We start from the raw sequence: 14,046 nt of genomic DNA, 5'->3' as shown, positions 1-14,046 counted from the left end.
TCCAGCCACAGGTTTTCCCTGAGACCCCACATTCCCAATCGGTCCAGGTTCATCACCAAAACGGATACTTACTAATGATGAGTGAAAGTGCTGGGAAAAGGTGTTATTTGTTAACACTCGGGGGCTAACCGTCTCTTCAGCGTGCTTCAAAAGATGTTTTGAGTTCCCGCGTGCCTGCATGTCTCGCGGCTGTTCGACAGACACAACACATGCACAGATGGCCTGTTTGTTAGGTAATCCCTGCATGAGTTGTGGCTAACAAACAGGCCATCTGTGCATGTGTTGTGGCTGTCGAACAGCCGCGAGACACGCAGAAACTCTGAACACGTCTCTTAGCACCTGAGCATGCTCAGATAATACCGTATCCCAACACGTTCGCTCATCACTAATGCTTACCAAATAAAACTGGATGAGACGGGAAGCAAATGTGGACGGTTATTACTCATGAGGCCATTTTTCAAGCAAAGGCCAAGGTGGAATAGATAAGGGCCAGACTTGAGGGGAATCAGGGAAGGGGGGGATTTCTTACGCGTCCTCTGGACTATAACAGTCGACTCTTGGCAAAAAAAAGAAAAAAAAAGGTTTAGCAAGGCTAGAGTGTTCTTAATGGCGCCTCCTCTTAAAATTAAATCATTCTAAACTGGAACCATAGAATTCTACACCGGAACTGTAGAATTCTACACAGGGCTGTGGAGTTGGAGTCATGGAGTCGGAGCCCATTTTGGTGGAGTTGGTGTCATGGAAATTCAGGAGTCGGAGGTTTGGCTTACCGACGCCACAGCCCTGCCAGGAATCGGAGTTGTGGAGTTGGAGCCCATTTTGGTGGAGTCATGGAAATTGAGGAGTCAGGATCAGAGTTTTGGCTTGCCGACTCCACAGCCCCGATTCTACAGGTGCTACATTTAGGTGCTGCATGAACAAGGTGCTAAATATGGCCACCGTGCAATATAATCCCTTTAAGAGATTATTAGAGAGATATAAAAGACACAGAACACCAGATTTGCTTTTTTTCTTTTTACTAATAACTTTATTTAAATAAAGACAAAAACTTCTATACTGAAAATAATACAAAACGACAGCCACACATCCTTAGATTTCTGAAGCAATGTTGTGTGGTAACTGGAATACTGTAAAGCACGGCGGCTAAAAAGAACAGAACAACTATGTACAAATCTCATGAATAATTACCAAATAAAAAAAAAAAAAGTAGTCTGCAGTTTAGGAAAGACTGGAGCGAGGATAGCCGGGACATGTATTGAAAGTTGGGATAGATTTTTTTTTATTCTTTTATACCCTTGGTTTAAACACACAGGTCAAAAAAGAAAAAAAAAAATTAGGGGTGAAAGAAGAAATAATCGAAAAATGTAAAATCTCGCATATGAGGTGCATAACACACAAAATCAATGTTATTCTGCGTGACATTCATCATGTACAACAGACGTTATGCTTTCTGTTAGGAATCGCAGAAAGCTGTACAAAAAAAAAAAAAGCCAAAAAAAGTTGCAATTCCAGATTATAAATTTATCCACAGTCTTGTTCACGCATTCAATTTAACTTTTTTTTTTTTTTAAAGACCTGAGATTAATTTGCAATAAGTGCCATTTCTTTCTGCAGTGTATTCTCTCTTCTTAATAGTGTAGGAACTGGTTTTAGCAAAAAAAAAAAAAAAAAAAAAAAAACACCTGCTACTTAGCCTTAAACAAGTATAAAAATATAAATAGAAAAAAAAAATTAAATATCTCAATTCTCCATCTATGGTCAATATACTGACTTTTTTTAATTTTTCTTTTTTTTTTTTTACTACAATAATTCAAAAAAACAGCAACTGGGAATCACCGAGGACAAAAGGCAACGATTGTACAGGAAGATCAAAGAAAGGGGGAATAAAGTTATAATAAGTGTGCAAAACAAAAAGTACTTACTACTTTTAGACATTTTGGTACGGGGACGCGGCTCGCCGGGGCCACGTGTTACAAACATTGGCAATGCACAGGGTGTGTGGAAAGCACAGAGAAAAATAAAATATATATATCGGATCTGATTGTAGGAAAAAGGTCATAAGTGAGCGATCAAAGCTAGAAAAATAGATCTCACCTCTGGGGTGGGCTTTAGACTTTTTTTTTTTATTAGCAAGTTCTGTCTATTGCTTGTGCTAGTTTCCAAAATTTTTCTTTTCCCCTCTTTGTACGCTTATTTCTAAAGAAAATTTTTAAAAAAATGATTAAGTTTTTTTTCCCCCAAAAAAACCAAGTTGACAAACAGTCCGGGGCACTCCGAGGAGCAAAAATATGGCTCTTACCAAGTATTGTAAGGTTGAGAGGGAGCGGATTTGAGAATGGATTTTGTACGTTTGTGGGTTGGCAACAGATTAACGGATCTGTTCTATCAAATTGGACAATTATTTGGCTCAACTTTTACATTTTTTTCAAGTGTAACCAATACTTTTGAAAAACACTAAGGGGTCTCGGGAACCAGAACCCCCACTGTTCAAACAGTGCTTAAGAAAAAAAAAACAAAAACAAACCTATAAACATGAGACGATCACTGATCGATTAAATCACTGGGCACCATTGCGTATTGATTCTGTGACCTCCAGAAACCAGACCCCTCTATCCCTCCCCTGACAGATCAACAGGGCTTTTAAGGGGCTAGATGAGAGGAGATATATTATAAAAAAAAAACCAAAAACACACAATGGACACAGGAGTGGCCCTTGTTTCCTCTACTACCAAAGACTTGAAACGTTCCCAGTAGAGCACACCAAGGAATGGTTCATAAGGGCCCAGGGCTCAAATCATATCCGAGATGCAATATTACATTTCCAAATAACCCCTTTAAGGCAACAGGATTTACTTTACTAAGACGGTTTGATGTCTGATTTACCGCTATTTTGTCACCCATTCCTGGACAAAAGACCGGACACTGGAATGAATAGATTAAAAGGGGAAAGAGAAAAAAAAAAATGGCCGTCTTTTTGGTCTAGCCTTCGAAAGGGACTGCCAATCATCGAGAGAAAAAGGAGATAGTTCGTTAAAGGAACCCGGATTTGAAACTGTTTAGGATAGGGGACAACGGTCCCTGTGACTACGGTAGTGGTATGTGGGGGGGAGGTCAGTAGAGGTCTCAAGAAAGGATTGACTAGACCATTTTCCAAGGCTCGCTGGTTCTTCCAGGTGATTCATCTCTGGGACATTCACTTTTGCAACCAATTCCAAGTGGGAATGTCACACAAAAAAAAAAAAAAGCGCCAAAAAAAAAAAAAGTTACAATTTTTGTAAGTTCTAAGAATCGAGATCGCCAATGTGGTTTACATTCCGAGTTACCTGAGATTTTCGAACTTCAGCTGAAGTACCTGAAGAGTAAGCCTTAGGACGGGCACTGTGCAACGGACGTGGCAATACTTCTGCCACCTAACATACTACCCACCTCGTTACGATGAATTAGGGGGCGATGGGAGGGGAGAGCAGAAAATTACAATCTCTGCTCTGTCCCCTTTATGTACATCTGCCAAAAAAAAAAACAAAAAAAAACATTGAAGTCTTTTGGAAAATTAAAGCATTCCTTACAGGACAACAAAAAAAAAAAAAAAAATAAATTAAATTATACAGGATGTCTTTAGGGGTATACGAAGCCTATTTAAAGGTTCTGAACACAAAAGCTGACGTTTTACCTGTCGCGACAACATTTATGCATAGTCCACAGTGAACTCAATCGTAGAGATGGTTAAATTTGTGCCGATTAACAGTGAGAAAGAAAAAAAAAAAAGTGGGGGCAGAAAAAAAAAAATAAAATAAATTGTCCTGATCCAGGATAAACGTTGGCAGATATAAATGAAGCGAAGCGGAGTTTTTTGTTTTTTTTTCCTTCTTGAACTCTGAATTCTTAATATTGATCAGACAGCGTTAACCAAAACCACATGCAGAAAGTTGTAAATCTGGCTTCAAGTCAGCGGTCACAGAGGCCGGCTCTGCGTGGGAGGGACTTAGATTACAACGTGGTTGTGGGGAGAGGCGGGAGGTGACAACTGGTCGTCGGACAGCCGATCCACCCCGTTCTGCTGCTCTTGCGGGGATGCGTGGCCGTTGGTTTCAGTGTTGTCTACTTTGCTGGTGGCGTTGTCGGTCAGGGAAGAAGAAGAGACCTGAGATGAGAGGTGATCGACAGTCACAGCGCTCACAGCCGAGCTCTGAGCGGGATTTGGGAGGGTCTTCAGGGTTAGGTCTGACGCTATGAGCAAAGAGCCCAGTAGTTTTACAGGACAGAATGCCGATCCTGTTGGAATGAAGTTAACTTTGTTTTTGTCAGGGCATGAAAGGAGAGCCGCAGGGACCGGCTGACGAGACCTGCGGAGGAAACACCATTAATGCACATCGTGGCATCTCCAGAGAGGACACAACATTTCATGCAACGTCACAATCTTCTATAAAAAAAAAAAATCTGATTAATAAAGCTGCGGAAAGACTGGTATGGGGGAACGTGAAAAACCTTCAGGTCCCTCTTCTGGCCTGAGCTCCAAGAGGGAACCTCCTAGAAATAGAAAAAAAATAAATAAACCAGCCTGGTACTAGGTAGGCCATGACTGTCTCCAGCTCGGCTTTATTACTCAGATTTTATTTTCCATTAAAAAAAAAAATGGGTAAAACTCATTAACAAAAAGAGAACTTTCATGTGGATGAGATGTGAGGACGAGGGCAATGGGAAACAGCTTCCAAATTTGTGATAGTTGTCACTATACAAGGTAGAAAAGGGAAGAAAAAAAAAAGTCATAGGAAATAGGTAAATAAATCAATAGTTTACTGACCAAGTTACGAGGAGTCTGAACCCAAAAAATGGGCCCTTTATCGAATCAATAGATTTCTATTAGTTATCCCGTAGAACCATCAAAAAGGGAAAACAACTTACTGTTTAAATTAGGTTTTCAGGTTACATTTTTTGATAATGTTCAGGGTTTTGATTTTTTTTTTTTAATAAGAAAAAAAAAAAAAAAAAAAAATGACATTTTCACACCAGCTATTAAGCCCAATATCCCATGGGCACATGGACATTAGCAACAGACAATTTGTTATCGACAATCATTTATTATCGCCGTGCTCAGAATCGCCCAATCTACCAGTAAAAAAGGACTAACCTGATCGCTAAACGGCGTAGCAAGAAAAAGTCAAAACGCCAGAATTACTATTTTTTTTGTTGTTGCTGCGACACTGCATTAAAATGCAATAAAGGGTGATCAAAAGATCGTATCTGCACCAAAACGGTATCAAAAATGCCAGCTCGGCACGTTAAAAAATAAGCCCTCACCTGACCCGAGATTGCGAAAAATGGAGACGCAATTTTATTTTATTTTTGAACAAACTTTGGATTTTTGTTTTCACCACTTAGATAAAAAAAAAAAAAGAACCTAGACATGTTTGGTGTCTATGAACTGGTAATGACCTGGAGAATCATAATGGCAGGGCAGTTTCAGCATTTAGTGAGCCTAGCAAAAAAGCCAAACAAACAAGTGTGGGATTGCACTGTTTTTTGCAATTTCACCGCACTTAGAATTTTTTTTCCCCATTTTCTAAAACACGACATGGTAAAACCAATGGTGCCGTTCAACAGTCCAACTCGTACCGCAAAAAGTCATGCCCTCACATGGCCATATTGATGGAAAAGTAAAAAAAAAAAAAAAAAGTTATGGCTCTGGGAAGAAGGGGAGCAAAACAAACTAAAATACCTCTGGGGGGTTAATAAAAAAAAATACTATCCTCTGAATCTGAACAACAATCTATAATAGCAAAAAAAAAAATAAAATAAAACTAGAGTAGAAAAGAGGGACTGAACAAAACAAAGTAGTAAATCAAATACAATCAAGACATAATATAAATAATTTGTATTTTTTTACGTACTATGCAGAAATGATTAAATGAAAACAAAATATATAAAAAAATAAATTAGCAGTAAGGCTCAGGTCACAGCTTTTGAGACTTTAGGGAGAATTATAGCCATGGGAGATTTTCCTGACATATACCCCCAACATAAAACTGCAAGGCATACCACCCATATACATACATATGGTGCCAATAGAATCCCAGGTGAGGTTTGTTTTTTTTTTTTAGTTTTTTTGAGTGATGCCCATGAATAAAAAAAAAACAAAAAAAAAAACCCACAAGAACAACCATAGACTGTCCCAAAAGATGCAAAAAAAAAATAAATAAATCTGACTTTGAAATTATGCCGAGTTTATTTCCATTTTAACAAGTTATCACTCAGGATCGTCGATGAGCTGCTGATCGCTGGTGCCCACACATCGGCCTTTTGTACAGCGTTAAAGACAATTAACGGAGTGGTGGCACAGACACTGCTCCATTCTAGCGCACGAGTTCAGAGCCCTATTCTTCACCGTCACACCCCCTAAGGAGCAGCACACATTATGGATGGGTGATAACCGGTTCATGGCTTTATATGGAGGTAATGATAGCTGAAAAACACTATGTGAACGGAGCCCAATATAAAGGTCATAACTGGAGAAGAGCAAACCTCAACTTCTCCTGGAAGTCCATTGTACTGTTCAAAGTTCCTCAGACAGAGAAGGAAAAATTAATAAATAAATTATTAAAAAAAAAAAAAAAAAAGGAGAACCAGAAAAGAAAGAAAGGGAGAACCAGAAAAGAAAAAAAAAGGAGAGCCAGAAAAGAAAAAAAAAGGAGAGCCAGAAAAGAAAGAAAAAGGAGAACCAGAAAAGAAAGAAAAAGGAGAGCCAGAAAAGAAAGAAAAAGGAGAACCAGAAAAGAAAGAAAAAGGAGAACCAGAAAAGAAAGAAAAAGGAGAACCAGAAAAGAAAGAAAAAGGAGAACCAGAAAAGAAAGAAAAAGGAGAACCAGAAAAGAAAGAAAGGGAGAACCAGAAAAGAAAAAAAAAAGGAGAGCCAGAAATGAAAGAAAAGGGAGAACCAGAAAAGAAAAAAAAAAGGAGAGCCAGAAAAGAAAGAAAGGGAGAACCAGAAAAGAAAAAAAAAAGGAGAGCCAGAAATGAAAGAAAAGGAGAACCAGAAATGAAAGAAAAAGGAGAACCAGAAAAGAAAGAAAAAGGAGAACCAGAAAAGAAAAGGAGAGCCAGAAAAGAAAAAGAAAGAAAGTGAGCCCTTACTACGCCCATTTTGCAGCAGCTGAGTACCAGCAGTGGCGCTGTCATACAGAGTCATTAGTTGGTCCCCCATGTTTTATTTGCTATAGAGGTTGGACATTCGCCCCATTCTACAGGACTGCCACTCGCTGACAAAAGGCAATTACTTACGACACTTCCTCAAAGACCTTGACCCGCTCGCATCCCTCGGGGGGCTCCCGTTTGAACATGTAGCTGTTGTTGGGTTTGGGAGAGGAGGCGTACTTGGGCAGCGGTGAGCTACTCCCACTGTCTGAAAATTTAAAGAGGGACATTACCAGTGATTGGAGGGCACCAGGAAGAGAGGGAAAAAAAATGTAATTTGCAAATTCAGACTAATTTTATTTTTTTCATATACTAATACTGTTTAATTTAAAAAATGAGGGTCTTATAACCCCCTGGATGCAAAGCAGAGGGAAAAAACAAACAGAAGCAGACGAGTCAGTATGTGTAGAGCGATGATTAGTACGGCACATGCAGACAAAGGACATCGTATTAGTAAGGTGGACATTTTTTTAGTAAACCCGTTTAAGACGATCAAGCGTAAAAAAAAAAAAAAAAAAAACCACTACACTCTGCACCACTAATGCTTTGGAAGCCTGTCTGGCCCCAACGGTCTTTGCACAGTCCGGCTTCTTTGGATTTAGTGACTGTCGGCTCGGACAGGGACCGGAAACAGACCGCCGGGGTAGTGAGACTTCTCTAAACATTGAAAAATCCAAAGGCCTAAATCCGCAGGCAAAGAAACAACGCAAACATATATACCTGCATAATATACGTCTGTTCTCAACTTTTCTGATATACAGCTGCAAACTCCCTACAAGGATATGTAAATCTGAAACATTCTTCTCTTTGCAGCAGCTGCTCATTGCATTATATTAGGGAGTAGATCAGTTACAGAAAAACAAAGAAAAAAAAAAACAAAGTGACCAATAAAACTAATGTCCCTGATATCTGGGGAAAGTGACAGAACTCCACATCTGTCACATGCACTCCCCTACCAGGAATGATCTAGCACTGGAATGGAACTGGCACCAGAATACAGCTGGAAACCAATTACGAACAGTGCAGGAATAGACAATGATGGAATCAAAAATGTACCCGAAAAAAAAAAAAAAACCTGCCTAAATTATTATACCCCAGAGCTGGACTCACTGTTCTGCTGGTGCAGTCACTGTGTACATACATTACTGATCCTGAGTTACATCCTGTATTATACTCCAGAGCTGCACTCACTATTCTGCTGGTGCAGTCGCTGTGTACATACATTACTGATCCTGAGTTACATCCTGTATTATACTCCAGAGCTGCACTCACTATTCTGCTGGTGCAGTCGCTGTGTACACACATTACATTACTGATCCTGAGTTACATCCTGTATTATACCCCAGAGCTGCACTCACTATTCTGCTGGTGCAGTCACTGTGTACATACATTACATTACTGATCCTGAGTTACATCCTGTATTATACCCCAGAGCTGCACTCACTATTCTGCTGGTGCAGTCACTGTGTACATACATTACATTACTGATCCTGAGTTACATCCTGTATTATACTCCAGAGCTGCACTCACTATTCTGCTGGTGCAGTCACTGTGTGCATACATTACTGATCCTGAGTTACATCCTGTATTATACTCGAGAGCTGCACTCACTATTCTGCTGGTACAGTCACTGTGTACATACATTACTGATCCTGAGTTACATCCTGTATTATACTCCAGAGCTGCACTCACTATTCTGCTGGTGCAGTCACTGTGTGCATACATTAGTGATCCTGAGTTACATCCTGTATTATACCCCAGAGCTGCACTCACTATTCTGCTGGTGCAGTCACTGTGTGCATACATTACATTACTGATCCTGAGTTACCTCCTATATTATACTCCAGAGCTGCACTCACTATTCTGCTGGTACAGTCATTGTGTACATACATTACATTACTGATCCTGAGTTACCTCCTATATTATACTCCAGAGCTGCACTCACTATTCTGCTGGTGCAGTCACTGTGTACATACATTACTGATCCTGAGTTACATCCTGTATTATACCCCAGAGCTGCACTCACTATTCTGCTGGTGCAGTCACTGTGTACATACATTACTGATCCTGAGTTACATCCTGTATTATACCCCAGAGCTGCACTCACTATTCTGCTGGTGCAGTCACTGTGTACATACATTACATTACTGATCCTGAGTTACATCCTGTATTATACCCCAGAGCTGCACTCACTATTCTGCTGGTGCAGTCACTGTGTACATACATTACTGATCTTGAGTTACATCCTGTACTATACTCCAGAGCTGCACTCACTATTCTGCTGGTGCAGTCACTGTTCCTGCATTATACTTCAGAGCTGCAGTCATCCTAAGGCAATGTGCACACGTTGTGGATTTTGATGCAGATCCGCAGCTTTTTCCGTGCAATTTGAACTAAATCCAGTGTAGTGCACAGGCACTGTTAGTGTATGAGAAATTAAGAAATGCTGTGCACATGCTGCAGAAAAATCCGCAGATTTGCGGATCTCTCTGGAAATTCACAGATCCAACAAATCCGCACACCAAAAATGCATTACAATCCGCAGGAAATCAGCAAGCGTTTTCACCTGCGTTTTCTGCCAAGAGATGCAGATTTGGTGCAGAAAATTCCGCAGAGTAATCTGCAACATGTGCACATACCATTAAGATGTAAAAAGTAACCTAAGGCTGTGTTGACACGTAGTGTTTTTTTGCGGCGATTTTTAATGCGCGATTTTGCCGCGAAAACACAAAAAAACAGCAACCCATGCAATCCTATGGGATTCCGCAATGCTGTGCTAATTCTGCGGATTTTCCCGCGGAAGAATCACATTGTGGAAATACGCAGCATGCTAATTTTGCGGAATCGCGGCGATTCCGCCCACATAGGGGTCCATTGTTCTGCTTACTTTCTGCATTTAGCTGTGCACACCATGCGAAAAGTAAGCAGAACATTTGCGGATGGTACCCACGGTCCGGAGGAGAGGAGACTGTCCTCCGGGCACCATATCCCTGTTAAAAAAAAAAAAAAAATTCTCACCTTCTGGCATCCCTCGCAGCATTCCCAGGCCTCAGCGATGCTCACGGCAGGTCCCGTTCCCAGTAATGCATTGCGACAATGACCTTTGATAACGTCATTGTCGCAATGCATCACTGGGAACGGGACCTGCCGGGACCATTGCAATGATCGGGAACGCTGCATGGGATGCCAGAAGGTGAGAAAAACATGATTTTTTATTATTTTTAACATGAGATCTTTTTACTACTGATGCCGCATAGGCGGCCTCAATAGTAAAACGTTGGTCACACTAGTCAAACACTATGTTTGACGAGTGTGACCATCCTGTCAGTTTTCCAAGCGATGCTACAGATCGCTTGGAAAATGATGGCATTCTGCAAGCTAATTATGCTTGCAAATGGCTAGTTTTTCCATGCGAAAGTCGCTGTTATTTAAAATGCGGTTTTCCCGTGGAATGGAATTCCCGCAGTAACTTACACGGGAATTCCACAACGTGTGCACATAGCCTAAAAGTTGCTTGAAAATATAAAAAACATAACAGTTTTCTTTCAGAAGCCTGACTACAGCCATTTGAGGAGCTAAAACTCCCCAAAATAGTGGTCTTCTGAGAATTCAGGACTTTGGACTGCCAGTAGTCTTCGACCTTATTTCACATGATTCCAAACCTTAAGATTTAAACTTAACTTGCAGATGTTTTGCTACATATTATAGGCACTTAGAAATCCTCTAGATCATGGGGGGGGGGGGGGGGGCTGGGATCCAGAGACCCCCCCCCCCCCCAACTGATCAAAACCACATTACACAATGTTCAAAAAACAAAACACTTCTGAAAGACAAGCACTTCTCTCACACTTGAGGTGCAGCCCTTTTACTTTTCGGACTACATTTGATTGATCCACACCATCCCCTCCTCTCTTGCATAGCACAACCACATCACAATAAATAGGGTACAGACTGTTAGATTACAAAACACATCACCCCCACCTGCAATTTTATAACTCTGAAATTAGACCGCCTCCCCCCGCGGACGACAAAAGTAGGACCGCCTCCCCCCGCAGACGACAAGAGTAGGACCGCCTCCCCCCGCAGACGACAAGAGTAGATCCGCCTCCCCCCGCAGACGACAAGAGTAGATCCGCCTCCCCCCGCAGACGACAAGAGTAGATCCGCCTCCCCCCGCAGACGACAAGAGTAGATCCGCCTCCCCCCGCAGACGACAAGAGTAGATCCGCCTCCCCCCGCAGACGACAAGAGTAGATCCGCCTCCCCCCGCAGACGACAAAAGTAGATCCGCCTCCCCCCGCAGACGACAAAAGTAGATCCGCCTCCCCCCGCAGACGACAAAAGTAGATCCGCCTCCCCCCGCAGACGACAAAAGTAGATCCGCCTCCCCCCGCAGACGACAAAAGTAGATCCGCCTCCCCCCGCAGACGACAAAAGTAGGTCCGCCTCCCCCCGCAGACGACAAAAGTAGGTCCGCCTCCCCCCGCAGACGACAAAAGTAGATCCGCCTCCCCCCGCAGACGACAAAAGTAGATCCGCCTCCCCCCGCAGACGACAAAAGTAGATCCGCCTCCCCCCGCAGACGACAAAAGTAGATCCGCCTCCCCCCGCAGACGACAAAAGTAGATCCGCCTCCCCCCGCAGACGACAAAAGTAGATCCGCCTCCCCCCGCAGACGACAAAAGTAGATCCGCCTCCCCCCGCAGACGACAAAAGTAGATCCGCCTCCCCCCGCAGACGACAAAAGTAGATCCGCCTCCCCCCGCAGACGACAAAAGTAGATCCGCCTCCCCCCGCAGACGACAAAAGTAGATCCGCCTCCCCCCGCAGACGACAAAAGTAGATCCGCCTCCCCCCGCAGACGACAAAAGTAGATCCGCCTCCCCCCGCAGACGACAAAAGTAGATCCGCCTCCCCCCGCAGACGACAAAAGTAGATCCGCCTCCCCCCGCAGACGACAAAAGTAGATCCGCCTCCCCCCGCAGACGACAAAAGTAGATCCGCCTCCCCCCGCAGACGACAAAAGTAGATCCGCCTCCCCCCGCAGACGACAAAAGTAGATCCGCCTCCCCCCGCAGACGACAAAAGTAGATCCGCCTCCCCCCGCAGACGACAAAAGTAGATCCGCCTCCCCCCGCAGACGACAAAAGTAGATCCGCCTCCCCCCGCAGACGACAAAAGTAGGTCCGCCTCCCCCCGCAGACGACAAAAGTAGGTCCGCCTCCCCCCGCAGACGACAAAAGTAGGTCCGCCTCCCCCCGCAGACGACAAAAGTAGGTCCGCCTCCCCCCGCAGACGACAAAAGTAGGTCCGCCTCCCCCCGCAGACGACAAAAGTAGGTCCGCCTCCCCCCACAGACGACAAAAGTAGATCCGCCTCCCCCCGCAGACGACAAAAGTAGATCCTCCTCCCCCCGCAGACGACAAAAGTAGATCCGCCACCCCCCGCAGACGACAAAAGTAGATCCGCCTCCCCCGCAGACGACAAAAGTAGGTCCGCCTCCCCCCGCAGACAAAAGTAGATCCGCCTCCCCCCACAGACGACAAAAGTAGATCCGCCTCCCCCCGCAGACGACAAAAGTAGATCCTCCTCCCCCCGCAGACGACAAAAGTAGATCCGCCACCCCCCGCAGACGACAAAAGTAGATCCGCCTCCCCCCGCAGACGACAAAAGTAGGTCCGCCTCCCCCCGCAGACAAAAGTAGATCCGCCTCCCCCCACAGACGACAAAAGTAGATCCGCCTCCCCCCGCAGACGACAAAAGTAGATCCGCCACCCCCGCAGATTACATCTGTCATTTACTACTGGCACACACCCCTGTATATTAGTCCCCGTTTCGCACATTTTTGCAACAAAGTCAAAACCAAAAATAAGTCCATGAAACTAAACACGAGCGAATATCAGCGTGCCACCACCAGAGCTGGAAGCTGCCTGAGCAGGGAAGGGGTTACAAAGACAGTAGATGGATGTAATCTACTTAGTACAGATGGTGCTGGGAGTTCCCACTGGTAAAGGGCTGAGAACTGCTTCATTTACAGTCAGGACACAGAATTACTCTTTTTTCACCTCTTGAGTGTTGACAGGCTAGAGGTGCGTGACCTGTGATTGCACCTGGCTCATTCGGAACCAATAGAGAAGAGGACAAACATCTGTTCTACAGCCCAAGTACCGTCAATCAGGAAATTTCCAGAAGATGTTTTACAGGAAGCGATGGGAGTGAGTGAGATGCAGAGATGGAGCAAACATAAAAGTGACAAAAAAAAAAAAAGACACAAGATCTGCTAAGAAAGTGGCATTCTACCGCACAGCAGTAACTCCTCCACCCGCGGTCATCAGCGATCTCACCTTTATCCCGATCGAAGAGCAAGTCATCTGTGGAACATGGACTGCCTTCCTGCGACTCGGGGGGACACAAAGGGGATACACAGGGAGAATGGCTGCTGCTGCGCTCCTGGACTGATGGAGTCTGGGTGTCGATGCTGCGCGTGCTGCTGCTACGGTAGGTGGAAGGTAATGGTGCTCTGCGGCCATCTGGGATTTCCAAAGGCTAAAAAAGATGGAAAGAACATGGATTATAAACATTTTGGGGGGGGGGGGTCATACCCCTTATTTACACCCTTTAACAGAACAAATAACCCACAGTATTGCAAAGTTTGGCGACATCTCTCATACAAACATATTGGTTGTCACCATGTTATCCTGGAAATGGACGCAACATGAAAGCTCAAGTAATAAATGTGCAGAATAATCACTATTTCAAGGGCCTAAGTCTGCCATCTGCAAGGGCTGGAACCGCCATGCCCAGCGGGGCCAAATGGAAACGCGCCAAGCTGGGGGGCAAAGCTTACCGTGCCTCAGA

The 14,046-nt window shown here is 43.8% G+C and overlaps 1 protein-coding gene and 1 non-coding gene across 2 annotated transcripts in view; both read right to left on the bottom strand.

Annotated features, from left to right (window-relative positions):
- Positions 1-999: 999 nt before the first annotated feature.
- The window catches only part of GLCCI1 (glucocorticoid induced 1), a 60,298-nt gene continuing 47,251 nt past the window's right edge, over positions 1,000-14,046 (bottom strand). Inside the window, exons 6-8 of the mRNA XM_073582098.1 lie at positions 13,533-13,734; positions 7,276-7,396; positions 1,000-4,343 (exon numbers count right to left, since the gene is read on the bottom strand). Of these exons, the coding sequence (XP_073438199.1) occupies positions 3,983-4,343; positions 7,276-7,396; positions 13,533-13,734 (684 nt within the window). The 3' untranslated portion in view covers positions 1,000-3,982. The remainder of the gene's footprint in view (positions 4,344-7,275; positions 7,397-13,532; positions 13,735-14,046) is intronic.
- LOC141095971 (small nucleolar RNA SNORA54) lies at positions 8,083-8,214 on the bottom strand. The gene has a single exon (XR_012233534.1). It is a non-coding gene; the product is annotated as a small nucleolar RNA SNORA54 (small nucleolar RNA).

The sequence above is a fragment of the Dendrobates tinctorius genome, unplaced genomic scaffold (assembly GCF_039654945.1).
Source record: "Dendrobates tinctorius isolate UK_male_01 unplaced genomic scaffold, ASM3965494v1 ptg000070l, whole genome shotgun sequence".
In the NCBI taxonomy this organism is placed as follows: Eukaryota; Metazoa; Chordata; class Amphibia; order Anura; family Dendrobatidae; genus Dendrobates; species Dendrobates tinctorius.
The sequence above is the reverse complement of the archived record's forward strand: the minus strand, read 5'-3'. Positions and strand labels throughout refer to the sequence as shown.